Here is a 26,368-nt window from a genome sequence, read left to right on the forward strand (position 1 = left end):
GAACTTCCCACCTCAGGTGATCTGCCCACCTCAGCCTCCCAAAGTGCTGGGATTACAGGCGTGAGCCACTGCGCCCGGCCAGATGTTAAATTTAAAAACAGATTTCAAAACAGTGTGTATAGCATAGTCCCATTTCTGTATCACAGAATAAAGTCTGGAAGGCTATAGATCAAAATGTTATTAATAATTCTCTCTGGATGGTGGGATTATAGGTAAATCCATTTTCTTCTATCACCCTGTCTGCATTTTTAGGTTTGTTTATAGTCAACATGGAATAATTAGTACAAAGATTAATAAATTCAAAATGAAAGTTAATCTCAATTCCTCCTCCCTCGCATCCTGCACAAATACCTCATAACAAATAACAAAGGAAAAAAATTCTAAGTGATAATTTCAAATGTTTTGGGGGATAGGAAACTGACCCTCTGTAGAAATTGTTCCACCAGTGTGCGTAAGTTCTAGGGAAGAGGAATTTGGCTCAGGCTAATAAAGAATTTTTTTTTTTTTTTTGAGATGGAGTTTCGCCCTGTCACCCAGGCTGAAGTGCAGTGGCGCGATCTCGGCTCACTGCAACCTCTGCCTTCTGGGTTCAAACAATTCTCCTGCCTCAGCCTCCCAAGTAGCTGGGATTACAGGCACCCGCCACTATGTCCAGCTAATTTTTGTATTTTCAGTAGAGACGGGGTTTCACCATGTTGGCCAGGCTGGTCTCGAACTCCTGACCTTGTGATCCACCCGCCTCAACCTCCCAAAGTTCTGGGATTACAGGCATGAGTCACCGATCCTGGCCTAATAAAGAACTTTCTGACAGTGAAAATGGTCTGTGCATGGTGTGGGTGGGGTGAGGGTGAGGCTGGGCATGGATGGAGCAGCAGGGAGGTTGTAGACTATGTCCAGACAGCAGACAGAGGGCTGGGCTCTGATCCTGTGCCACCCTGAAAGGCTTTGATCCTATGGTTTGGTCAGAAACAGAGCCAGTAAAACCTGTGTATGCAGCTGTTGCTAAGGGCAACCACAAGACACTCAAAGGACTTTAAAGATGTAGATGCAGTTACCTGAAGAAGTGAAAGTAGAAATGAAGTCTTTTCTAAAAGAAAAACCACAGACACAATGGCAATCTGGGAAGAAAGAGGGCCTGGGATTGGCAGAAGATATCCAGGCATTTAGCTCTCTCTTCCCCCCATATTTAAAATGACATATTTATTGTGACTTTATAAATTCTTTTTTTAATTTTAATTTTTTATTTTAATGTTTGTGGGTATGCAGTAGGTGTATATATTTACGGGACACATGAGATATTTTGGTACAGCAGGTGTTTATCTTGACCAACATCTTGCCTCTAACTGCCTGTCCCTGCTCTTAACATCCTTCTCTTTCTCACTCCCCCTTACCCCATCTCCAGACTATAGAATATGCAGGGAGGCCTGACAACAAATCCTTCAGCCGATCTTAAATCTCAAAACACAAACTCTAAGGTCATTCCTTAGTGAGCTCTAATAGCCTATAAAGAAGAGATACAACTGGCAAAAGAGTGAAGGCTCCCAGAAAGAATTTCCTCCAAAAGATGCCCGTCAGTCCCAGGATCTGGAAGGCTACGGTTTTGAGTGATTAGAAAGATCTTGGAAAGTTCTAAAAGTAAGACCCAGGATTCAATTAATCTGTGATTGGTAATATTAATAGTTACACCTGAGAGAAAAATCTACCAAGTTTTATCTGTAATTCAACAATGAGGAAATTATACAAATGAGGCACTAATCTCAACCTCAAGCCGGCCGGCCCTCTTGCGCAATTCCCTAGGTGTTGGTATTCCCTTTGAAGTTCTGTTCTTGACCCTTTTCCCTTTTACGACTGCAGCAGTGGGTGTTAAATGGCAAAATGTGTTTCCAGAAATACACTTTCAAGCACACACATTCGTTTATGTACAATTCAGGGGCTATGGATATGGAAGTCCGTATGTGAACCTTGAGGATTCATTCCTGGGCAAGGCCGCCCACTCCCATACGGCTGGCCTCCATTTCTCACGGAATCTGTACCTGGGATCCATCCAGGGAATGTCTCTTTCCCTAAACCTCGTCAGGTTGACCTCTTAAATATTTCTTAAATCCACCTATTTCTCTCCATCCCCACTAGCACTGCCTTGGTTGAAACCCTCATTTTTCACCAGGACTACTGCAGTCACTTCCAAACTGATTTCCCAGCCACCGCTCTTGTCCCCTCCATTCGTATTCCAGAGTGATCTTGTAAAATAAAATTTAAAAAAAAAAGCAATCTGTGTGAGAACTTCCAGTGGCTTCCATGACTGCAAGATAAAAGCCAAATTCCCTTGCCTGTTCCTGTGTGGTCCAGCTGCTGCCACCCACTCATGCATCCTCCGTGCCTTTGCCCTAGCCACGCCCAACCACTAAGGCAGCGCCTGCTCCCTCTTTCGAGCCTCCTTTTGTAATATGTCTGGCTCATGACAGATATTTGCTTCCTGTATATATTTGTCTTCTCCACTACTCTACGAATTTTGTAGGAGAAGAAATCTTTACTTACTCATGCTTGTATTTCAGTATCTAGCATAGTAGTTACTCAATAAATGAGTGTTGGATTAAATAAAAGTGAGCAAAATATAGTCTCCGTTTCAAAGAACTTATAAATTAAAAAGGGGAAACAAGTCAAGAACACCAGTAACTGTAATGCAAGGCAGAAGTGGGTAACTGCTGTAAGAGGTAGTTTTAAGTAAGTGGGATGGGGGCTAGAGAAATTACTTCTTAATGTGTGGGATAGAAATTCCCTCAGATTGGCTGGGCATGGTGGCTCACACTTGTAATCCCAGCACTTTAGGAGGCCAAGGTAGGCAGATCACCTGAGGTCAGGAGTTCGAAACCAGCCTGGCCAACATGGCGAAACCTCGTCTCTACTAAAAATACAAAAAATTAGCAGCACATTGTGGTGGCTGCCTGTAATCCCAGCTACTTGGGACGCTGAGGCAGGAGAATAGCTTGGACCTGGGAGGCAGATGTTGCAGTGAACCGAGATAACACCACTGCACTCCAACCTGGGCAACAGAGCAAGATTCTGTCTGAAAAAAAAAAAAAAAAGGAATTCCCTCAGATTACAAAAGGGAATTGTTTAAGGCTGATAATGTTATGGATGGAGGTTTTTTCCCCTCTATTTCCCTCTATTTTCCCCACTGTCATATGTTTTTGTGTTGCTCTTCCGTCATTATAAATTTCCAACAGAACAAAGTTAGAGCACATTTCTGAAAAGGCAAGCGGAGTCTCAGGGATAACCACAGCCAAGCTGTCTCGTCTCTAGCCCCAGCGTTGTCATCTGAAAGGCACAGGGGCTCGAAGCTGTCTTTCAGATCCTGTGCCTTATGAATCTTAGGGCATGACAATAAGGGTGAGACCCATTCCATGGAGCTGGCTTGAAGAGGCTTCGTAGCAAAGCCTTCTTCCTGCTGACTTGGAAACCGGAAAGGGAGTGGGCCCAAACCTCTGTCGCAGCAGCCACTGCAGCATCCCAAAGGTGTCTGAAGTTTTGACTTCTTTCAGCTTGCTGAGATTCCATTATCCTGGGTGCAGGTGTATGAGCTGTGGACTCTGGACGCATGGGGCACTGGCAGCATGGGAACAAGCAGGTTACTAAGAAACCTCCCAGGACTATTATAGAAATGGGGATTATAAACTCTCTCAAGCCTGGAGCTTGTGGAAAGCTATGGCAAGGTTGCTGCTTCAGCGGGTGGATCCCCTGCCTGGGAGGAGGGGGGGCTTTGGGTCCAGTGCAGCCAAGGCGCCCCACGGGGTGTCACTGTAGTGTGGGTGTGAAGAAAGCACCCACGCCCAGCCCAGCAGAGCCCTGCAGGAAGCTGCCAGCACCTTGGCTGCCTCCTGGGGGATGCTTCCAAATGGCCCCGAAGAGAACCGCTGAAGAAGGGCTAGAGGGAGGCGGGGGCTGCGGCAGCACGGCCCACTGGCACACAGCGCTGAATGCTATTTTGGGATTCTCACACTGAGCTTATTGCGACCCTGTGTAGTGGGAAAAGAGCTGTGTGTCAAAGCGGAACCCCCTTCAGGGCTGCAGCTCTGGGTAAACAAGTGGAGAGGCCGAAAACAGGCCTGCAGCAGGGAGCGAGGGGGCTGGGAAGCAGGCTGATGCTTTCAGAGATGTTTAAAAAGGACACTTAGTTAGACCATCCTGGCTAACACGGTGAAACCCCGTCTCTACTAAAAATACAAAAAATTAGCCGGGCACGGTGGTGGACGCCTGTAGTCCCAGCTACTCAGGAGGCTGAGGCAGGAGAATGGCATGAACCCGGGAGGCGGAGCTTGCAGTGAGCAAGCTCGCGCAAGATCGCGCCACTGCACTCCAGCCTGGGCGACAGAGCGAGACTCCGTCTCAAAAAAAAAAACCAAAAAACAAAACACGACACTTAGCAAGGATGCCCCCTCCCCGTTTTAGAAATTAATTAATTAGGCCCTGTGCAGTGGCTCACACTTGCAGTCTTGGTACTTTGGGAGGCTGAGGTGGGAGGATTGCTTGAACCCAGGAGTTCGAGACCAGCCTGAGCAACATAGTGAGACCCCCGTCTCTATAACAAAATTAACAAATAAAATAAGTAATCTTTTTCTTAGAGAAGGGATCTCACTATATTGTCCAGGCTGGCCTCAAACTCCTGGGCTCAAGTGATCCTCCTGCCCCAGCCTCTGGCGGAGTAGCTGGAACTGCAGGCTCAAGCCTCAGCCCCTGGCCCCACCCTGTTTTTTTGGTTGTTGGACTTTCTTTCTTTCTTTTCTTTCTTTCTTTCCTTTCCTTTTTTTTTAAAGACAGGATTTCATTCTGTCGTCCAGGCTGGCGTGGAGTGGTGCAATCACGTCTCACTGCAGTCTTGACTTCCTGGGCTCAGGTGATTCTCCAACCTCAGCTTCCCAAGTAGCTGGGACTACAGGCACGTACCACTATGCCTGGCTAATTTTTTGTACTTTTAGTAGAGATGGGGTTTCTCCATATTGCCCAGGTGGGTCCACCCTGTCTTTAAAACAAAGCAAACGCTCTGAATAATTTGTCAGTTCTTTCTCTCTCTCCTACCAGGCCCAAATCTGTAGACATCTTTTTTTTTTTTTTGAGTCAGAGTCTCGCTCTGTCAACCAGGCTGGAATGCGGTGGCACGATTTTGGCTCATTTCAACCTCCACCTCCTGGGTTCAAGTGATTCTCCTGCCTCAGCCTCCTGAGTAGCTGGGACTATAGGCACGCACCACCACGCCCGGCTAATTTTTTAATATTTTTAGTAGAGACAGGGTTTCACCATGTTGGCCAGGCTGGTCTTGAACTCCTGACCTCAAGTGATCCGCCTGTCTCGGCCTCCCAAAATGCTGGGATTACTGGCATGAGCCACTGCACCGGGCCTCTGTAGACATCTTGATGGGCTAGGGAATTATTGGAGGATTTTGCTGGGCTCATGCAATGCCAGATAGACCCAGGTGGTGTCACTTCCCAGCTGAAATCCATCTGCTTAGCCAGCTCAGCAGGGAGCAAGGCACGTTGGTAGGTTAATGCTGACGGCAGTGAAAGTGTGTGCCCTCTGAGACCTTCAGCGAGCTCCCAAACAGGCAATAGAATACAGTGGAAATTGCAGCTGCCAGGGAACAGGAAACCTCTGCTTCTGCCTGTCCCCTTCGCGATGGAAGAGGCTCAGTGGCTCAGCGAATTGAAGCTAGTTACCCCACCTTCTGGCTTAGAAAGAGAAACCTGATTTCTGGCGTACTTCTGGGTACCTTCTTCCTCTTTCCAGGAACCCAGAAAGATGCGTGGAAAAGACATGAAAGGCCCCATTGCTACTTAAAGAATGGCCTGCATGCATTTAGTAGGTTTTACAATCATCTTTATTAACAGGGATGCTAGAGAAAGCCATCTTCCTATTTCAAACCCAAGCTCTCTTCTCTTATTTCCTGCATAGCCACTGCTACCACTGTGCGACTTACCTCAGCCCTAATGGTGATGGCTTCTGCCCCAGCCACACTGGCACCCGTTCCTTATGACTCTCTTGGCCAACCAACCCTTGTGCTCAGCTCTAAACTTCCATGAGATCAGAGTTCCAGCTTCTATATCATGTATTTTTAAAATATCCTGATAATAGCTTATATGGCATGGAGCTTTAAGTAAGCATGTAATAAGTGGCTTACGTATGGATTAATTGGTTGAGTGTTAGAGCTAAAGAAAATAAAATAACAAAAACAATAGTAAAAAAATTAGTGTGTGTGCCAGGCACTGTCTGAAGTACCCAAATGCTTCATCTCCTTTAGTTCTCACAATGAATCTGTGAGGTATATGCTGTTATTATTCTCTTTTTTGTTTTTTTTTTTTTGAGACAGAGTCTCACTTTGTCACCCAGGCTGGAGTGCAGTGGCGTGATCTCTGCTCACTGCAAGCTCTGCCTCCCGGGTTCATGCCATTCTGCCTCAGCCTCCCGAGTAGCTGGGACTACAGGCGCCCACCACCACGCCCAGCTAACTTTTTTTAATTTTTTTTTTTTATTTTTAGTAGAGACGGGGTTTCACCGCTTTAGCCAGGATGGTCTCAATCTCCTGACCTCATGATCCGCCCGCCTCGGCCTCCCAAAGTGCTGGGATTTCAGGCGTGAGCCATTGTGCCTGGCCTTATTATTCTCTTATTCTAAAGATGGGGAAACAGACTTAGGGAAGCTAGGTAACTTGCCGTTTCTCACCAGATAGTAAGCGACAGAGCCAAGACTCAAACCAGGTGGTTTTGACTCCAGAAGTGGGATCCATATAGTGGCAAGCTCCCTATATGATATGTCCTTTGCATATAATATGTCCCTGTATACAATATGCTGCCATAATATTGGCATGGAACTTCAGGCCAGGGAAGTGACTTGCTAGGGCCCCCCAGTTAGTGGCAGAGCTGTTGGATCTGGACTCTGGCTCCTGGCCCCTTTACTACACCACATGGCTTCTTGAGGATTCCTGCCAGCCTGTGTCCACATTCCAGGCTTATCTCCAAGAGAAGCCGGGTTGGTAGCTCTGGGTCAGATGGTGGCCTAGGGACTTACAGACTTACAGTCCAGTTGCCCAGGTGTGAGCCACAACCAGGCAGCCAAATTTGTTCCTGCCAGGTCAGGGGACTGAGTGGAGCGAGGCTGGGGTAGCTTATGCCTGCTGCTCCCACCCCCTATAGCCCAGCAATGGCTCCCTCCCACCAGGGCCTCTGTGGAGCCCACAGTCAAGGCCTGGGCCAGCATCCTCAGGAGTGTATGTCCAGGTCCCACCTACATGCCTGTGGGCCGTATTGATGTGGCCAGCTCCCATTCTCTGCTATAAGTTCCAGGACAGCAGCCCTGATATACCTCGAGCCAGTCAGCTCCACGCCAATCCAGGAGCACAAGGCAGTGGCAGCAGCATTAGAAAAGCTATCTGGGGCTGGGCATGGTGGCTCATACCTGTAATTCCAGCACTTTTGGGAGGTCGAGGCGGGCAGATCAATCGAGGTCAGGAGTTTGAGACCAGCCTGGCCAACATGGTGAAACCTGGTCTCTACTTAAAATATAAAAAATTAGCCGGGCGTGGTGGCGCTCGCCTGTAGTCCCAGCTCAGTCCCACTCAGGTGGCTGAGGCAGGAGAATCACTTGAACCTGGCAGGTGGAGCTTGCAGTGAGCTGAAATCCCACCACTGCACTCCAGCCTGGGCAACAGAGTGAGACCCTGTCTCAAAAAAAAAAAAAAAAAAAAGGAGGAAATACTATATGGCATAAGTGGTTGTTTTTTTCTTTTCCAAAGTGTAGGGAGGAGGCAGAAGTGGGGGCAGTGAGGAAACAAAGAAGACCACAAAACCAAGCTCTAAGTTGAACTCAAAAGAAGCCATGGGCGAAGGCAGTGGGCAGGAGGGTGATGGTGGCAGCTGTGAGAAGGGGCCCCTCCGAGCTGTGCCAGGCTGGCCTGGCCTGATGGTGGGAGCCAGGAGTGAGCAGTATTCCAAATCAGCTCTGAACACTCTGCAGGGACACAGGTGGGGGGCAGGTGCTGGCTCTGCTTGGAGTTCTCAAGAGAGAATGAGAGCTGCATTGGAAAGCGACAACCCAGGTTGTCAGAAAGGTGACAGTTGTATGCAGTCAATAGAGAAGAAACTCCCTGTGACTGTCCAAGACGAGGCACTCAGGGTTGCTGTGAGGCACAGCCCTGGAGGGGCACCATTCCCAAGGAGTTCTATAGAATACTTGGACTCAGGGTTGCTGAAAACTAGAACAGGTCAAAAGGAACTGAAAGGCTTCTTGTCCCAGTGAAATAGATGGGGAAGGGAGAAGCAGACTCACATTTTATGGTGCATTTATTCCTCCGTGCACTAGATTGCTGTATTTTCTCCCTCTGTCCTGCAGATACGATTTGGCTATCAAAGACCTTAAAGAAGCCTTGATTCAGCTTCGAGGGAACCAGCTGATAGACTATAAGATCCTGGGGCTCCAGTTCAAGCTGTTTGCCTGTGAGGTAAGGAGAACAGGGCCTGGCCTGGGCAAGAGGGGATCACGGCTGGATGGACAGCTGACAGTTCAGATGCACAGTGATCTGTTGACACCTCCAGGAGCTTGGAAAAGCCATTTTGCCTCCTCTGCCTTGAGACTCAGATTTTCCTTGAAGAAAATACTGAGATGGATTATTTCAGGCTCATCAAGGCATTGTCATCAGTTACCTGGGGGCATACATTTTATTAATGTGAAGTGCAAAGGACCATGCAAAAATGAGCCCACTGGGCTCTGAAGGGAGGCTAGACACGAGTGTGTTGGCTTGTGGAAATATTCATGATAATTTGCATGTTTTGTTTAGCAATTCAGATTGACAAGCTATTTGTTCAGCATTTTGCTAGCAAATCCAAAATCATGGGTTCATTGTCCATGCAGGACCTACCAGAACCTTGCTCAGTTCCCAAGTTTATAGACCACACTCTTTACTATCCGTGGTTCTTACCCCATGTACTTGATTGATACCTAAAGAGAGAGTGAGGATAATTTGGCATCAATCTGTCCCCTCTTGCTCAAAGAACAGCTCAAGGCACATATTTAGGTAGAGGTTTCTGCAAAACAACTTCTTTTCTCTGGTATCAAAAGGGAGAGACATGACTGGCTTTGACTTTGCAGGTTCATTTACTTTTTCCAGTTGGCCCTTCCCACCCCTCCCACTTCCAAATATATACTAGCAGTTTTGAAAACCAAAATTCCTGTAAATGTCAAAGACCTTTCTTTAGAAAAATCACTGACAAAAGTCCCCTTGCTTTAGTTTCTCAGGCACAAAAAGTCAAGTGTTCCCAGGGTTGCTCAGGGCTAATAATAGAGTCTGTAGCCGCCCTCGGCCCCTGGGGACATGTGGCCCCATCCCAACCCTGCAGCAGGCTAGCAACTAACTTCACTTCTCGCAGTCTGGGAAGATGGGGCTTTGCAGTTGGAATTGGCTGCCATTCGACCAGCTTCTCGAGTAAGGTTTCTCAGCTGTAGCTCTGTTAATATGTTGGACCGGACAATCTTGTATTGTGGCAGAGGCGAGAGAGGGGTTGTGGTGCATCCTGTGCATCACGGGAACTTCGAAGCATCTCTAGCTTTTAGATGCTACTAGCCCTGCCAACACCACTCCCCACCCAATGTGACAACCTAAAATGCCTCCAGACATTACTGATAAGCCAATAACAGCCACTTATACAGGTTAAAAAGTTGGGGGACAAGTGGCTCTAGAAAAAGGATTATGTCACAGCAGCATCAAAGTACAATTCCATGGGATGAATGTTTCCCCTGGAGTTGGGGTTAAAACGGCCCTGGGAGGACAGAAAATACTGGCTGAGTGGCCCTCTCTGCAAGTAAAGCTGAACTTTTCAGGGTCTAAGGCCCTCTTTGTCACATGGGATCTTCCAGTCATTTCCCTACTTATAATCCTTCTCTTCCTGATGTGATATGACACTGGCTTCTGAGAATCACATCATTATTTTTGAAGAGTGTCAAGGTTTTTCTCATCATCAGTTCATAAAAACTGATTGTAGAGAAATGTCTTAAGAGAAGGTGGCTGAGAACCAAAGAGGAAGTTTTAAATGATCTGAGTTCTTTCTTTTGCACACAAGGTCAGGAGTGGGCTGCAGAAGCCAATGAATTCAGAAGGCAGTAGCTCATTGAGTCTCAGAAATAGGACTGAAAGGAGTCCAGATTTCCACTTCCGGGGTTGATCCTGGCCCCCACCATTCAGCACCAGCCACTAATGCCACAGAAACACCAATCCTTCCACCTGTCTGAGTTTGGCAAGTTCACGTCATTGTTGGCAGGAGGCCTCAGTCCTTAGCAACATGAACTTCTCTCTAGGGCTGCCTAAGTCTTGTCATGACACGGCAGCTGGCGTCTCTGAGAGCAAGTGACCCAAGAGCAAGACAGTGTCAATGTCTTTTATAATCTAGCCTCAAATGCCACACCCCCTCATTTCCATAATATCCTATTTAAAAAATTTATTTCAGTCAAGCCATTTTTTAGATCTTGGTAATGCATCCAAACGATTATTTGATTCTGTGTGTAAATTGTGAAGCACAATAATAAAATAAACACTCAAGAACCACAGCCCAACTCAAGACCTGGAAAAGTATGACACTGTTGCATTTACCATTCCCTCCCCACCCCAGGTGAAGGTGCCGCTGGCTTCTGTGCTAACCTCTGTCTTCTGGGTTCAAGCAATTCTCCTGCTTCAGCCTCCAAGTAGCTGAGATTACAGGTGCCTGCCACCATGTCCAGCTAATTTTTGTATTTTTAGTAGAGACAGGGTTTCTCCATGTTGGCCAGGCTGATCTCAAACTCCTGACCTCAAGTGATTCACCTGCCTTGGCCTCCCAAAGTGCTGGGATTACAGGCGTGAGCCACTGCGCCTGGCCTGTGTTGCTACATTAGTCTTGTTACTCACACGGTCTGGGCCAGGTTCTGCTGGTGCCGGTATAGGAGGTTGCATCTTGATCCATCTTCCAGCTCTGTACCTGTCCAGCGTTTCAGCCTAGGTGCAGTGGCAGGAGGTGGACTGGAAGACCACACACCTGTATTTTATTCCCAACCCTGTGTCTGCCTCTAGAAGGGGCCTTGAGCAAGTCACTCTTTTACTAAAGCAACTCATACTAAAACAACACAACAGTTCTTCTTTTTAACCTGGTTTGAACACACTGTATACAATAATTCTTGTCCCTTCCTGACCTATTTCGCTGTTGGAAGAGTACAAATGATGTTGCATTTACGCATTCCATGGTGTTTTTTTAACACCATGTTTGTGTTTGACATAACTCAATAGCAAGACTAATTGCACTATATTTTAGATATTCCCAGGAGAGCTGAGAAAGGGAGAAAGGCTACCAGGCAACATTCCCAGAGTATACGTGTGAGCCCTTCCCTGGCACCTTGATTTGGAGTAGTCTCAAGTTTTATGTTGCGGTCTGTACATTTCTAGGTGTTATATAACATTGCTTTCATGTATGCCAAGAAGGAGGAATGGAAAAAAGCTGAAGAACAGTTAGCATTGGCCACGAGCATGAAGTCTGAGCCCAGACATTCCAAAATCGACAAGGCCATGGAGTGTGTCTGGGTAAGCATATTGGTGATGCAGGTGTTGAGAGGATGTCACTGGATTTTCATTTGTCTCAGAGGACAGGCCATTGAGAAGCCATAAAAGTGGTGCTTTTACTTTCTGTGAGTCTGGGTAACACTGATCTTAGGGTATAGTTCCACTTAAGATCTTGAATCTGTGCTGAGAAGCTGAGGCCTAGAGTACGGGATGGCAGAGCCCCGGCATCACACCGCCTTCGGAGTGGGGCTCCTTGGTAATGCAGGAGAACAGGATATTGGATGCTGGAGCAGTGCTACACAGACTCTAAGCACTGAGAAGGGAGAGTCCATGTCTGCCTGATCACCACTGAGTCCTCACAGCCTGGCACAGTGCTAGGCACATAACAGCTCTCAGCAAAAATGTTTTGTTTTGTTCTGTTTTGTTTTGAGATGGAGTCTCGCTCTGTTGCCCAGCCTGGAGTGCAGTGGCGTGATCTCAGCTCACTGCAGCCTCTGCCTCCTGGGTTCAAGCAATTCTGCTGCCTCAGCCGCCCAAGTAGCTGGGATTACAGGTGCATGCCACCATGCCTGGCTAATTTTTGTATTTTTAATAGAGACGGGGTTTTGCCATGTTGGTCAGGCAGGTCTCGAACTGCTGACCTCAGGTGATCTGCCCTCCTTGGCCTCCCAAAGTGCAGGGATTACAGATGTGAGCCACCGCACCTGCCCAAAAAATGTTTTGATTTTGTGAATGAGTGATAAAAACAATTTATTGTTCAAGCATATTTGTGAATAAGGCTAGCTTTAAATCTGATTTTTAAAACACAGAGAAGAGGACTCAAGTCAGTCTTTATATGTCTATCCTCATTAGCAAACACCCATCCAAGGGAGCACTGTCATGAGCCTTGCTTGATCCCGGGCCAGCCTTGTCGTGGTGGTGCCCTCTGCACCATGAGAGAACCCCACGGACAGCACACAGAGTGGGAGAGTAGCAGTTCCTCTGGAAAAAGAGGGTGCTGAATAGCAACACATAGCAGCAAACAATGTCCACGTGGCCTCGCAGCAGAAGGTGGTATTGAAACCAAGGGTTCCTACCTTAACACCCTAGAGGAATGACAACACTCATTTGGAAAAAGTGCTTCAATGTGGTTATCTCAATGAATTCTTGCATCTATTCACTGAGGGAGGCAGGACAAGCATCGTCACCCCCATTTTCGCATAAGGAAATGCTACATTTTCTGTTACAGAAGCAGAAGCTATATGAGCCAGTGGTGATCCCTGTGGGCAGGCTGTTTCGACCAAATGAGAGACAAGTGGCTCAGCTGGCCAAGAAGGATTACCTAGGCAAGGCGACGGTAGGTGGGATTGCTCAGCTTCCCCTGAGTCTCCTGTGGCCTGGGCCATGTGGAGCAAGGTGGGAGGGACTCTTGAGAAGAGGGTAGCCTCCTTGTGGCTCTGTCCCTGGGATGGCAACGAGAGACTTGTTTATAGGACAGAGGTTTGGCTGAAAGATAGACAACCATGTCTAGTTTATTTTCTCCAAACTGCTCCCATTTCTCCCTTCCAGCTTGACCCTGGGTGAGAGCCACAGGGTTACTCACAGGATGCTAAGTCTTGGGGACTGAGCCAATGGAGGGAAAACACAGCCATGAGGAGCTCACTAAATGTGAAGAGAGGGCCGGGCAGGGTAGCTCATGCCTGTAATCCCAGTGCTTTGGAAGGCTGAAGTGGGAGGATCACTTGAGGCCAAGAGTTAGAGACCAGCCTAGCTAGTGGAGAGGCTGAGGCGAGAGGATCGCTTGAGCCCAGGAGTTCAAGGTTACAGTGAGCTATGATTGCACCACTGTACTCTAGCCTGGGCAACAGATTGAGACTCTGTTTGTACAAAATAAAAATAAATATGGAGAGAGCATGTTAGGGAAAGAGATCAGCATGGGATCCTCTTGGATTAATGCTTCTTGTAGTTCACGTTTTAGTGGGCTGACGAGCCTTTCCCCACTTCCACAACCCTATGTTTAGACTATGTCTTAAATTGGACTTCTTCTAAATCCAGGTCTTGGCTGGGCATGGTGGCTCACGCCTGTAATCCCAGCACTTTGGGAGGCTGAGGCAGGTGGATCACGAGGTCAGGAGTTCAAGACCAGGCTGGCCAACATAGTGAAACCCCATCTCTACTAAAAATACAAAATTAGCCGGGTGCTGTGGTGCACGCCTGTAATCCCAGCTACTTGGGAGGCTGAGGCAGGAGAATCGCTTGAATCCGGGCGGTGGAGGTTGCAGTGACCTGAGAACATGCCATTGTACTCCAGCCCGGGCAAAAAAATGAAGCTCCATCTCAAAATAGTAATAATAATAAATCCAGGTCTTAAATTCTTTCAGACATGGGCTGAAGTGAGTCAGCAGTGCCCTTCCAAAACCACATTTGACTTGACACATTCGTAGGGCTAAAGTTGCCCAGTGGTCGGGTAGCTAGGTCTAGCATAGCAGCAGAGGTCAAGAAAGCCTGGGTGAGTGGAAGCACTCCAAATATCTATCAACTGATGAATGAGTAATCAAAATGTGATATATCCATGCAACAGAATACTACACAGCCATAAAAAGGAATGGAGTATGATTCATGATACAACATGGATGGACCTTGAAAACATTATGCTATGTGAAGGAAGCCAGACACGAAAGGCCACATGTTGTACAATTCCGTTTATAGGAAATATCTGGTGCAGCCTCTAAGCACTGAGAGAGCAGAGACCATGTCTGCTTGATCTCCACTGAGTCCTCACAGCCTGGCACAGTGCGAGACACATAACAGCTCTCAGCAAAAATGTTTTGATTATATGAATGAATGATTAAAATTATCTATAGTTTAAGCATATTTGTGAATAAAGCTAGCTTTAAATCTGATTTTTAAAACTCAGAGAAGAAGGGGGCTCAAGTCAGTCATAGAAAGCAAACTGGTTGTTGCCAATTTAGGGGAAAGGGGAGTGTGGATGTACTGCTTAATGGGTACAGCATTTTCTTCTGGGGTGATGAAAATATTTTGGAATTAGACAGAGGTGGTAGTTGCACAGCATTGTGAATATGATAAATGCCACTGAATCATTCACTTTAAAATGATTAATTTGGGCTGGGCGTGGTGGCTCATGCCTATAATCCCAGCACTTTGGGAGGCTGAGATGGGTAGATCACCTGAGGTCAGAAGTTAGAGACCAGCCTGCCCAACATGGCAAAAACCTGTCTCTACTAAAAATACAAAAATTAGCCGGGCATGATGGCGGGCGCCTGTAATATCAGCTACTTGGGAGGCTGAGGCAGGAGAATCGCTTGAACCTGGAAGGCAGAGGTTGCAGTGAGCTGAGATCGTGCCACTGCACTCCAGCCTGGGTAACAGGGCGTGACTCCATCTCAAAAAAAAAAAAAAAAAAAAAGGTAATTTGATGTTATACAAATTGCACGTCAATAAAAACATTTTTTTTTTAAGAGAGGAGAAAGCAAGCCTGTGTTAGCAGGGGTGGGGTGAATACTCGTTTCTTCAGTTGCTGAAATCCTAATCCAGAGGCTCAGGAATCTAATCCTTAGTTACTGCCCACGTCTGAAACCAGGCTCACGTAAGAACAGGTCTAGAGCATGAGCAAAGACGGAGACCCAGAAGAATGGAAACAGTGCTGGCAGAGCCTCACACCTTCCTGTCCTTGATTTCAGGTCGTGGCGTCTGTGGTGGATCAAGACAGTTTCTCTGGGTTTGCCCCTCTGCAACCACAGGTGAGACAGTCCTGACCTTCTCCATGGACCTAGGTCTCGAGAGCTTCTGTGAAGCATTCAATTCGAGAGACTATGTGTGCTGAGCTGCCTTATTGTAAGGGCTTCCTTCAAGTGGCCCTCAGTGCAGCTGAGGGATCTGCCTGCCCTCTCTCAGTCCTGGGTTCCATGGCTGGTGAGGAAATAAGGCAGTGTCAGGCTTCAGCCCAAGTCCTCTGAAGCTAACTCTCCTGCTTCCCCACAAATGCCAGTCTTCACGTCTCTAAAGAGATCTGCTGATCCTCTCTCTGAAACCTCAACTATTCTCTCCGGAAGCTGAAACACAAGCTATGGAAGGCTTATTAACAAAGCCTCTTGAGTACAGGGGCAAGTGGGGAACCCTGTGGGGCCTGGGCCTGAGGTCTGGGCTCTCCTGGCTCTACCCATCTGCTCATGTGCAGGGGTTTCCTTTGGGAACACAGGCAGAGTGCTGAGAGTGAACCCTTTTTCTGCCCAAGCTGGGCTTGGAGAGGTGGGCTCAGATGAGCTGGATGACAGTGGATCTAGAAATGCAGACAGAGCTTCCTTGTGAAGGAAAGAGGGGAAAACACATTGAGGAAAATACGAACTCTGTGGCAATGAAACTGTGATGGGCAAGAGCATTGGTCAGCACTAGCAGAGGGCAGTTTTCTGAGCAGGGGCAGGTATGTTCCAGATCTAGATTCCTTGATCTCTTTCTTCACAATAAAGCTGATGAAAGCCTTGCTGAAGTCCCTTGAGCTTCAGTTCAGCCAGAGGCCATGAGGGGAACGCAGCCCAGGTGACTGGATTCCATGGTATTCAGTGTAGAAGGGGGTGGGGGGAGATTCTTGCCCAGTCAGTGGATCCTGTGTCCATTTTAAATACTCAAAAGTGGCCAGGCGCAGTGTCTCATGCCTATAATCCCACCATTTTGGGAGGTTGAGGTGGGCAGATCACTTGAAGCCAGGAGTTCCAGACCAGCCTGGCCAACATGGTGAAACCCCGGCCCCTACTAAAAATACAAAAATTAGCAGGATGTGGTGGCACATGCCTGTAATTCTAGCAACATGGGAGGCTGAGGCAGGAGAATCACTTGAATGAGGGAGGCAGAGGTTGCAGTGAGCCAAGATTGCACTACTGCACTCCACCCTGGGTGACAGAGTGAAACTCCATCTCAAAAAAAAAAATTTTTTTTTAATTAATTTAAAAATACTCAGAAGTGTCATGTGACATAGTAGATATTAATTACAGAACAGAGCTTTTGGAAACTGTCCTGGGAAAAGGACAGAGCTCAAGGTCAAAGCATTCTTGTGACACCACGTTGCTGTGTGACTGCTAACCTCCAGAAACTAGCTCTGGCTCGAAATGAATTGTTGTGCTAGTGAAACCTGCACCTGGGGAGCTGGTGGGAGGTGTTATTTCCCAGTGTTTAGTCAGGGTGACTGTGCCCTCTTCCTAGACAGTGTTCCCATCAGTCAGAAATGCATTATTTGATTTTCTGGTCTGGAAGAATGCTCAAATTACCATTAGCCATTTGTTGTCTCTCCCCTGCTTTTCCTCATTGCCTTTTCCATTTTCACTTCTCCTGAATGTTCAATAGGCAGCTGAGCCTCCACCCAGACCGAAAACCCCAGAGATCTTCAGGTAAGTTAGATTTAAATCCATACACAGAATATCCAAGCTCCAAGCCTGAAGTGATGGCAAGAAAGGGAGAGAAGAAGATGAAGCTGGGGTCTGGGTCTAAATCTTGTTGAATTTTCTAGAATGTCACGCTTCTTCTAGAATGTCAGGCTAGAAAGGAATGATATGGTGGGGATGGGAGTCTTGACTGTGGTGGGGCTGGCCATCCGGACCTGGCTGCAGCTACATGGTGTCCCAGTGGCCCCCTGTCCACGTGCACAGCCACCCACATGGCAAGGGGTTGTTGCTGAGGAGCAGTGGTGTCCTGTGGAACATAGCTACCCTGGGGACCAGGATGCTGACCTCAGGTTGGAGATCAGTTTCACATTGGCCGCAGTCCCCTCTGATGAGGGCAGGACAGAGCTCTCTGGAGTCAGGAATCTAGAATGACATCCTTTTTCCTGTGTGGGTGTTTTCCACTCCCTATCGGCACATGCTTTCCGAAGAAGTAAAGAGGAAGGACTCAAGAAAAGGAAGTCCTTCTTCTGTAAGATGAAAAACAAAGGATGACATAACCTACGGCTTTCTTAAGATTTCTCTCGAAGCGATGAAGCAAGCCTGGTCCTCCCACCCAAAAAGGAGGTTTTAAAAAGTGATTGGCCAGGCGTGGTGGCTCATGCCTGTTATCACAGCACTTTGGGAGACTGAGGCGGGCGGATCACTTGAGATCAGGAGTTCGAAACCAGCCGGGCCAACATGGCAAAACCCCATGTCTACTAAAAATACAAATATTAGCTGAGCATGGTAACTGACATGTGCCTGTAATCCCAGTTGCTCGGGAGGCTGAGGCAGGAGACTCACTTGCACCCAGGAGGTGGAGGTTGCAGTGAACTAAGATCACGTCACTGCACTCCAGCCTGGGCAACAGACCAAGATTCCATCTCAAAAAAAAAGTGACAAAAGTACCAAAGCAACTACAAAAATGAGGGGGCTGGATGAGCTCATTCCTAAGCTCCCTGTCAGCTGGAAGGGCCTGTATTCCCTACAGGGGTAGACACGATGTCTGGAAACAAGCATGGGCTGAGGGGAAAGTAACAGAGTGGGGAGTAAAGGGAGGGAAGCCTGAAACCTGAACACCAGCCTCTCAGTCACACGTTCCAAAGTGACGCCAATCAGAGCCTCAAAGCCTAAACGCGTGAAGTCAGACTTAAGGGAACCAACACTGCACCACAGCAGCTGGGCAGCCTCAGAGCCCTCTGTATGCATCCCTCACGCTCCCTGGCACCTAACCTGCTCATGGTCTCCCTACCCTGGCCCAACAATGGCTGTAGGTGGTTTCTCCTTCCTCCTCTCCCACCGATCTTTCTGGCCCAGCTGGCTGTCACCTGACTTCCGCTTTGTGCTGTTCCCCTGACCACAGTCACCTGATTCACCCCAGCCCAGCCTTGGGAGCTGGCCAAGATGACCCAGCCAGGGACCTTCCTCCTCAGAGGGGAAGGGAGGGCAAGGATTGTAAGTCCTCACTATCTAGTGTTGTGGGGTTTTTGCTTTGATTCTTGCCCCTCTGTATATATGGTTATGAGTAGGTGTACACCAGTTTCTTATCGAGACCTCTTGGGAGCCCAGGCAGGCTCAGCGTCACCTCGGCAGTTGCAGTTAGATGTGGAGTTAGAGCCAGGCTGGAGCCAAGTCCCTGGCTCCAAGTTCACTGTGTTTGCACCATGGCGTTGTGTGAGGAGATGGGAGCTGGATCTTGTGTCTATCCTCTGCAGGGCTCTGGAAGGGGAGGCTCACCGTGTGCTATTTGGGTTTGTGCCTGAGACACAAGAAGAGCTCCAGGTCATGCCAGGCAACATTGTCTTTGTCTTGAAGAAGGGCAATGATAACTGGGCCACAGTCATGTTCAACGGGCAGGTATGAAGAGGATCAGAGGGCAGTGCGATGGGCATGGGATCCTGGAGCAAACGCAGTCTCTGTGGAGCAGTATCTGCTGCTTTCTTTGCAGACCAGCCAAGTTCTTTTGTCTGTTCGTCATCCCTTCCCCAGGACTCTGGGCTGTTCTGTGGTGTGGGTACTGATGAGCACATCTTTATTTTTTCCTTTCTGATTCTGTGGTGCTGCACTGCAGAAGGGGCTTGTTCCCTGCAACTACCTTGAACCAGTTGAGCTGCGGATCCACCCTCAGCAGCAGCCCCAGGTAATGTGATGCCAAGGCCTGACCCATTTCCTCTCACCCTTTAGAGATCTCTCCCTGGAGGGGAGAAGAGCAGTGTAAAAGAGGTGCTGTCGGGACCCCTGGAGAAAGATTCACTAGTCTTGAGCCCGCCTTGAGATGGCACCAGCTACCCAGAGCTGAACCTGGGAATGAGGGGAAAAAAGCCCAGATGTGCTAAGTTGGAGGCATCTGTAGGTCCCATTGGGCCCACCCACCTCTGTGACTCTTCCTGGTCAGAAGTGACTTGGGAAGCAAAGCCTACAGTATATGAGGGGGTTAGGTCTTCACAGGTGTGTCTGCTTCACGTGGAAGAATAGTCAATGTGTTGGCTGGTACAATGCCATTAGAAAGAAAATGAGGCCAGGTGCAGTTGCTCATGCCTGTAACCCTAGCACTTTGGGAGGCTGAGGTAAGAGGATCACTTGAACTCAGGAGTTCGAGACCAGCCTGGGCAAAATAGATGCCATCTCTATACAAATAAAAATAATAAAATGAGATCTGCCTTAGAGCTTTGAATCAGAGTGGGCCTTGCCAGCCACTGCTTCTAAACTGCTGCTACTCCCTCCCTCACACTTCAAAAGTCTGTCCTTCTGCCAGGCCTAGAGAGCTGTCTTTGTCAGATCTGAGCATCCCTGTAAGTGACTCAATGGCAGTGGAGCCTGTCTGTCTCTAGACTGTGCAAACAGTTGTATATGAGCTCAGCCCTCCCTGGTCAGTCACCATATCCAGATGCTTTCAAAAGCGTCAAACGCCTTGCAAATGAGAAGTGGAATTTTTCCTTTCTCAATGCCCTCTGCAGTGGAGACAAGAGCTCGGTCCTGCCCCACGTCCAGCAGATTTCCAGTATGGCTGAAAGAGATGCTAAAGCGACAAGGGCCTTTTAGTGGGTTAGGATTCTTCTTTCTACTGTGATTTTCATTTTCATCAGGCCAACCCTGCCTCCTCTTTTGGCCAACATTTCCTTCGTCTTCCCCAAATGTCACTACCATTCCAACTTTTAGGATGTTATCTGCATCTGGCTCCTTTTCATGGGGTCTCTGTAGGGGCGTTTCCCCACATCCACCCCTGCCTGGGAACTTTGAATGAAGGTTCTGACCATCGCTTCCTGTTGCCTTCAGGAGGAAAGCTCTCCAGAGTCCGACATCCCAGCTCCTCCTAGTTCCAAAGCCCCTGGAAGACCCCAGTTGTCACCAGGTGAGTGGTCCTGGAGCCACAGCCTAGGTCTGGGTGCAGGAGCATGCCAGGCTGCTTCCTGAGTTCCTCTCCCTGCCTTCCAGGAAATTCTGGTTTCTTCTTCTCCCAACATGTCGCTCAGCTAACGACCACGCAGCCCCAGAACCTCCTTTCTTGCACCACCCACCCACCCCAAACATGAAATCAGTGCCCTCTCTCCCTGCCTTCTGCAGAACACTCACGGGGCTTGGGTGAATGCAGCTGGTTCCTGAGTGACTCATGTAGTCACCAAACCCCTTGATCGTTAGGTACGGAAACCATGTCTCAGGAAGAAAAGTTGAAGTAACTATACATGCTTACCTCTGAGGGGCGTGGAGTGGCTGTTTTCAAATGTCTGAGGCACTGTATCTGGAAAAGAAATTGCTCTGTGGAGCCCTGAGGATGAACAAAGAATCAATGGGCAGATGTGAAACGGAAATGTTCTCTCCGAAATGCTGTTTCCTATTGTGGAGAGGGCTGTCTTGGGAAGTGCACTTGAAGCAGCTCCTGGATAAGTGCTTGGTAGAGACGCAGAGTGAGTGGTTGGCCAGATTCTAGGTCAATGATTGCCACACGCGCCTGATCATCAGAATCACTCGGGATGTCCCTTCCCCCATTTTTATTTTGAAAAATGTCCAACCTACAGAAAAGCTGACAGTAGAATACAATAAACATCAGAATATCTTTCACTTAAACTCACCAATTGTTAACATTTTGCACCATGAACTCGCCCTGCTCCATTCTATTTTTTTCCCCCGAGCCAGTTGAAAATAAGTTACAGACTCGTGACACTTCACCCTACACAGCTGCAAAAACACAGTCTCCTGCATAATCACAATAGAATCATGGTATCTAGGACACTAAACATTCATATGATACTATTATATAATGTGTATTCCATATTCAAATTTCTCCCATTGCTCCTGCTCAATGTCCTTGACAGGTTTTTTGTTGTTATCGTTTGTCTAGAGGCTCATCAAGGATCACATATAAACCTAGGATGATTTTGTGAATACAGGGTCCTACCTAGGCTACTGGCTCTGATTTTTTAGGACTGGAATGGGGCTCGGGAATTTGTATTTTAGAAAAAAACTTCCCATGTGATTCTAATGATCAGCTAGGTTTGAGATCAGCAGCCTTCTCTGATCATGTACCCCCTATAGTAAATATCTTTATGCATGCTACTCTTACATAAATTAGATTAATATTAGATTGGTTAATTAGATTAATATATTAGATTAATTAAATTAATAAACTTTAGGAAACATACACAAAAATAAAGAAGAAGGTGAGGATCAGTGGTTCTAATACTTCTTCCTGTGGCCTCTGGCTCACCTTGCACTCCGATTTTCATTGCTTTGGATCCTGTGGGTTTAATTGACCTTTGGGATCCCTGCTAACCTTGTGGGTTGGTGAGGATATGCTGGTCCTTTGATAATTACCTATAGGCTCCCTAGAAGCAGAGACTGAGTTTGTTCATGTGTTCATGACCTTCATGCTTCCCCAGGGCGAGATTTTCTCCACAGTTTACTAAGGTTAATAATTGCCCCACAAATTAAACGGTAAGAGGTTGGGGGCCCTATTTGAAGAGGTTTCATCTGTGTGTGGCAGGGGCTGGCCAAGCATCTTCATTCACCATCTTCTTTTGTTTTACTCCCTACTTTTTCCATTCAGGGCAGAAACAAAAGGAAGAGCCTAAGGTAACATTTTTCCCTCATACTGTTTTAAGTGGTAGAAGACGGGATGGCTTGGGCTATCAATCACAGACATGTCTGTCTGGATTATAGGAAGAGCCCCAATGGAAGGGTCGAACCAGTTCCTACCTTACAGAGTCCATGAGCTAGGGACCCTCTTAATAGCCTCCTCCACTATCATGCAAACACTTCCTACTACCCAAGCTAGTGGGCCAGATCTTGCTCAGTAGGAATTCCTGTCCAAGCAAGGGTTGGGCTAAAGGACCTCTGAAGGTCTTTTAGGCTACTATGAAACCAGTTACTTATTGGCCTCTCCCCTGCTGCATGGGGTACCCCCTGTGCCAAATCACAAAACTGCGGTGATCCAGGATGTTGAGAGAAAGCCTCAGACACTCAGGAGTTCCCTTTGTTCCTCCCCACTCAGGAAGTGAAGCTCAGTGTTCCCATGCCCTACACACTCAAGGTGCACTACAAGTACACGGTAGTCATGGAGACTCAGCCCGGGCTCCCCTACAGCCAGGTCCGGAACATGGTGTCTAAGAAACTGGAGCTCCGGCTGGAACACACTAAGCTAAGGTGAGCTCCATGCAGGCAGCTGTGAGGGGTACAGTGGGGACCTTGTGCTGACCTGGAGGAGGGAAGAGGAGGATGGTTTTTGTGATGATGTTCTTTGACTGGATTCTTACTCATTATCCCTACCCAGCTATCGGCCTTGGGACAGCAATGAGCTGGTACCCCTTTCAGAAGACAGCATGAAGGATGCCTGGGGCCAGGTGAAAAACTACTGCCTGACTCTGTGGTGTGAGAACACAGTGGTGAGTGCAGTGAGGGGCATCTAAAGTTACATTTCCACTGAGCCATTTCCTCAACAATTTGACATTTATCAAGCACCTTCTGTGTACTAGGCACTATGCGTGGTGTTGGGGATATGGTGTATAATAAGTCACAGCTCTGCCTCCCTTTTACCTGCATCCTCACCCCATTTGCAGCAGGGAGAGAGTTTTCCACAAGAGAACAGCAGGCCCAGCAGGGCAAGAGCTCACAGAAAGCCTCCTGCCCCTCCATCGGCTCCCTGCCTGACTGTGTCAAACATCCCATCCATCACTGTCAAGCAAGGTTGGAATGAAGTCATAGCTTAAGGCTCAGCTCATAGCCATTTTTTTTTTTTTTTTTGAGATGGAGTCTCACTCTGTCGCCCAGGCTGGAGTGCTGTGGCATGATCTTGGCTCACTACAACCTCTGCCGCCCGGGTTCAAGAAATTCTCCTGCCTCAGCCTCCCGAGTAGCTGGGATTACAGGCACCTGCAACTGCGCCCAGCTAATTTTTGTATTTTTAGTAGAGATGGGGTTTCACCATCTTGGCCAGGCTGGTTTTGAACTCCTGGCCTTGTGATCCACCTGCCTCGGCCTCCCAAAGTGCTGGGATTACAGGCGTGAGCTACTGCGCCCAGCTCATTCTTCACCTTCTTAAGTTTTCTTTTCTTTTTTCTTTCTTCCTTCCTTCCCTGCCTTCCCTCCCTCCCTCTTTTCTCTTTCTTTTCTTTTCCTTTCTTCTCTCCTTTCTTCTCCTTCCTTCCTTTCTTTCTCTTTCTTTCATTTTCTTCTCTCCTTCCATTTCTTTTTTTCTTTTTCTCTCTCTTTTGCGTGTGCTCTCTCTGTCTCTCTCTTTCATCTTGCTCTGTCACCCAGGCTGGAGTGCAGTGACACAATCACAGCTCACTGCAACCTCTGCCTCCCAGGCTCAAGCAATCCTCCCACCTCAGCCTCCCTAGTAGCTGGAACTACATATGTGCACCACCACACATGGCTACTTTTAAAAATTTTTTGTCTACAGTATATATAGTCTCACTATACTTCCCAGGGTGGTCTCAAACTCCTGGGCTCATGCAAAGAACCTCCCACCTTAGCCTCCCAAGATGTAGGGACTATAGGCGTGAGCCACTGCACCTGGCCAACCTTCTCAAGTTAACATGGGAAAGAACACTTTCACATGAGGATGACAGAAAATAGCATTTATTTCACCAAGAGATGATTTGGGTAACATCCTATTAACAGCAAATATCTACTGAGAACTTCCCATGTGTCAGATACTGTGCAAAGTGCATTCTTTTTTTTTTTTTTTGAGATGGAGTCTTGCTCTGTTACCCAGGCTGGAGTGCAGTGGTGTTATCTTGGCTCACTGCAACCTCCGCCTCCCAGGTTCAAGCAATTCTCTGCCTCAGCCTCCCGAGTACCTGGGATTACAGGCGACTGCCATCACTCCTGACTAACTTTTATATTTTTAGTAGAGACGGGGTTTCACCATGTTGGCCAGGCTGGTCTTGAACCCCTGACGTGATCCACTTGCCTCGGCCTCCCAAAGTGCTGAGATTACAGGCATGAGCCACCGCACCCAGCCGCAAAGTGCATTCTCTGTGTTCTTACAATCTTCGTAACTCTGTGAGGTAGATATTATTTTCTCATTTTATAATTTAGGAAACAAGGCAAAGAGAGGTTAGGAAACAAGGCAAAGCAACTTGACCAAGATTAAATAGCTGTTTAGTAGTGGAGCCGGACTCAAGCAGACATTTTGATTCCAGAGCCTGCCTCTATTCCTAACTACCCTGCTGTACTAATGGTTCCAGGGCAGGTTATCTTATTAGCCTGAGGTCTTATTAGCCTGAAGTCTGACTTTCAAGTAAGAACAATGGGAGTCAGGTGAAAAGTTAGAGGCTAGAAGCATTAATAGAAGCAACAAGGTAACACTCCAACTCTGTCTCTTGGTCTCCAGAGGAAAAATTGCCATTTCTTTTTGTTGTTGACATTAATTCCCTCCCCCAACTCTAGACCCGGAAAACCACCCGTCTGCTTTCTGTAAATATACTTTTGCCTTTTACATAATTTCATGTAAGTGGATTGTACAGTGTATATATAGTCTTTTTGTTTCACTGGTCTCATCCTTTTGATTGCTAAATGTATTCCATTGTATGGATACTACATGTCGTTTATCTATTCACCTGTTGGTGGACATTTGGGTTGTTTGCTAGTGACATTCTTCACTACATGTCGTTTATCTATTCACCTGTTGGTGGACATTTGGGTTGTTTGCTAGTGACATTCTTCAACAAACACTTGCTGAGCACCTAGGGCTCTGTAGATGGGCAGGCACGTGAAGCCTCATGTTGTGTAAACTGATGGAGGGTTCACAAATGGATGTACTGTGTTATGGAAGCACAGGGTATGCTATCTAACCCAGAAATGCTGGAGGGAAGTGGAACAGGTAGGAGTTGTCTTCCTGAAGAAAATGCTGCTGAGATCATCTTGAAGCTTCACCATAAAACAATACATAAGAAATTAGTGAGATGGAGGAGGAAAGGGTGCATTATACAGACAGAAAGGGAACACCATAAAAGTCAGCATAGTGGGTAAAGGGGCGCAGTGTTACTACTAGACGCAATGGGAGAGTGGTGGGAGACAGGCTGGAAAGGCAACATATCATGGAAGGCCTTGTACACTAGGATGCTGCTGTGAGCAGGGAAGAAAGTCAGGTCTTGCTTTGAAAGAATGGTTATGAGGTATATAAGCAAGGCAGGGGCTGAGCTAGGCTAGCCAGATCTTCCTGATGAACCAGCTTCCATCCAGTCCTGAGGCTGGAGAGAGCTCCAGATACAGCATTAATGAGGCCAGTCTCCATTGACCAAAACTGTTAATTAGGGCTGTTTCAGAAGTTTCAGCTCTCCTATTCACCTGTTTTTCTGACTTTGCATTTTTAGGCTGTGGCATTTGCAGTTACACTGGTGTAGGGAGTATCATATGAAACAGTTCATACATGAATCCTTGGGAGAGCTACCATTTTCTACCTACAAGTGGATTTGGAGATGGTAGAAATGAGCAAGTGGGAAAGCTCTTCTGGCTCATCCAGGTCCGGAGCCAGAGTCCTTCCTGCAAACCTCATCCTCACAGCTGGGCAGAGGCTTCTGTTTGTTTGTTTGTTTGTTTATTTATTTATTTATTTATTTATTTATTTTTTGAGGCTTCTGTTTAAAGCAAGGGGTTCTTTGGTAGATTCTCACTGAAATCAGAGACAAATGTTTGCTGGAAAAGAAAAAATAAAGTGGGAGAAGAAGAGTGAAAGAGAATGAGCCTAGAAACGGGCAGTGTACAAAGCTGTTTAAGGTATCTTCCCCGTTCACAAAATTGCCTTCAGGAAATACAGCCACTGGGGATGAGACTCCCTGGTGTCTCTGGCTGAGACAAAAGGCCCCAGGATCCTGGGGGTAAGAGTGAGTGTGAGTGTAAGGGGTCTCTTGGAAGTCTGAAAGGTCACTCTAGGTTTTCCAGCTGT

The 26,368-nt window shown here is 47.4% G+C and overlaps 1 protein-coding gene across 2 annotated transcripts in view; it reads left to right on the forward strand.

Annotated features, from left to right (window-relative positions):
• NCF2 (neutrophil cytosolic factor 2) overlaps positions 1–26,368 on the forward strand; it is a 37,913-nt gene that overhangs the window by 4,599 nt on the left and 6,946 nt on the right. The window contains exons 3-13 of one of the 2 annotated variants that reach the window (XM_032136403.2): positions 8,377–8,485; positions 11,453–11,587; positions 12,795–12,902; positions 15,247–15,306; positions 16,904–16,947; positions 18,696–18,837; positions 19,052–19,120; positions 20,257–20,332; positions 22,025–22,050; positions 22,469–22,620; positions 22,748–22,859. In XM_032136403.2, coding sequence (XP_031992294.1) covers positions 8,377–8,485; positions 11,453–11,587; positions 12,795–12,902; positions 15,247–15,306; positions 16,904–16,947; positions 18,696–18,837; positions 19,052–19,120; positions 20,257–20,332; positions 22,025–22,050; positions 22,469–22,620; positions 22,748–22,859 — 1,033 coding nt within the window. The remainder of the gene's footprint in view (positions 1–8,376; positions 8,486–11,452; positions 11,588–12,794; positions 12,903–15,246; positions 15,307–16,903; positions 16,948–18,695; positions 18,838–19,051; positions 19,121–20,256; positions 20,333–22,024; positions 22,051–22,468; positions 22,621–22,747; positions 22,860–26,368) is intronic. The other variant, XM_032136404.2, reaches the window with a different exon arrangement.

This window comes from Hylobates moloch, unplaced genomic scaffold, assembly GCF_009828535.3.
Source record: "Hylobates moloch isolate HMO894 unplaced genomic scaffold, HMol_V3 SCAFFOLD_18, whole genome shotgun sequence".
Classification (NCBI taxonomy): domain Eukaryota; kingdom Metazoa; phylum Chordata; class Mammalia; order Primates; family Hylobatidae; genus Hylobates; species Hylobates moloch.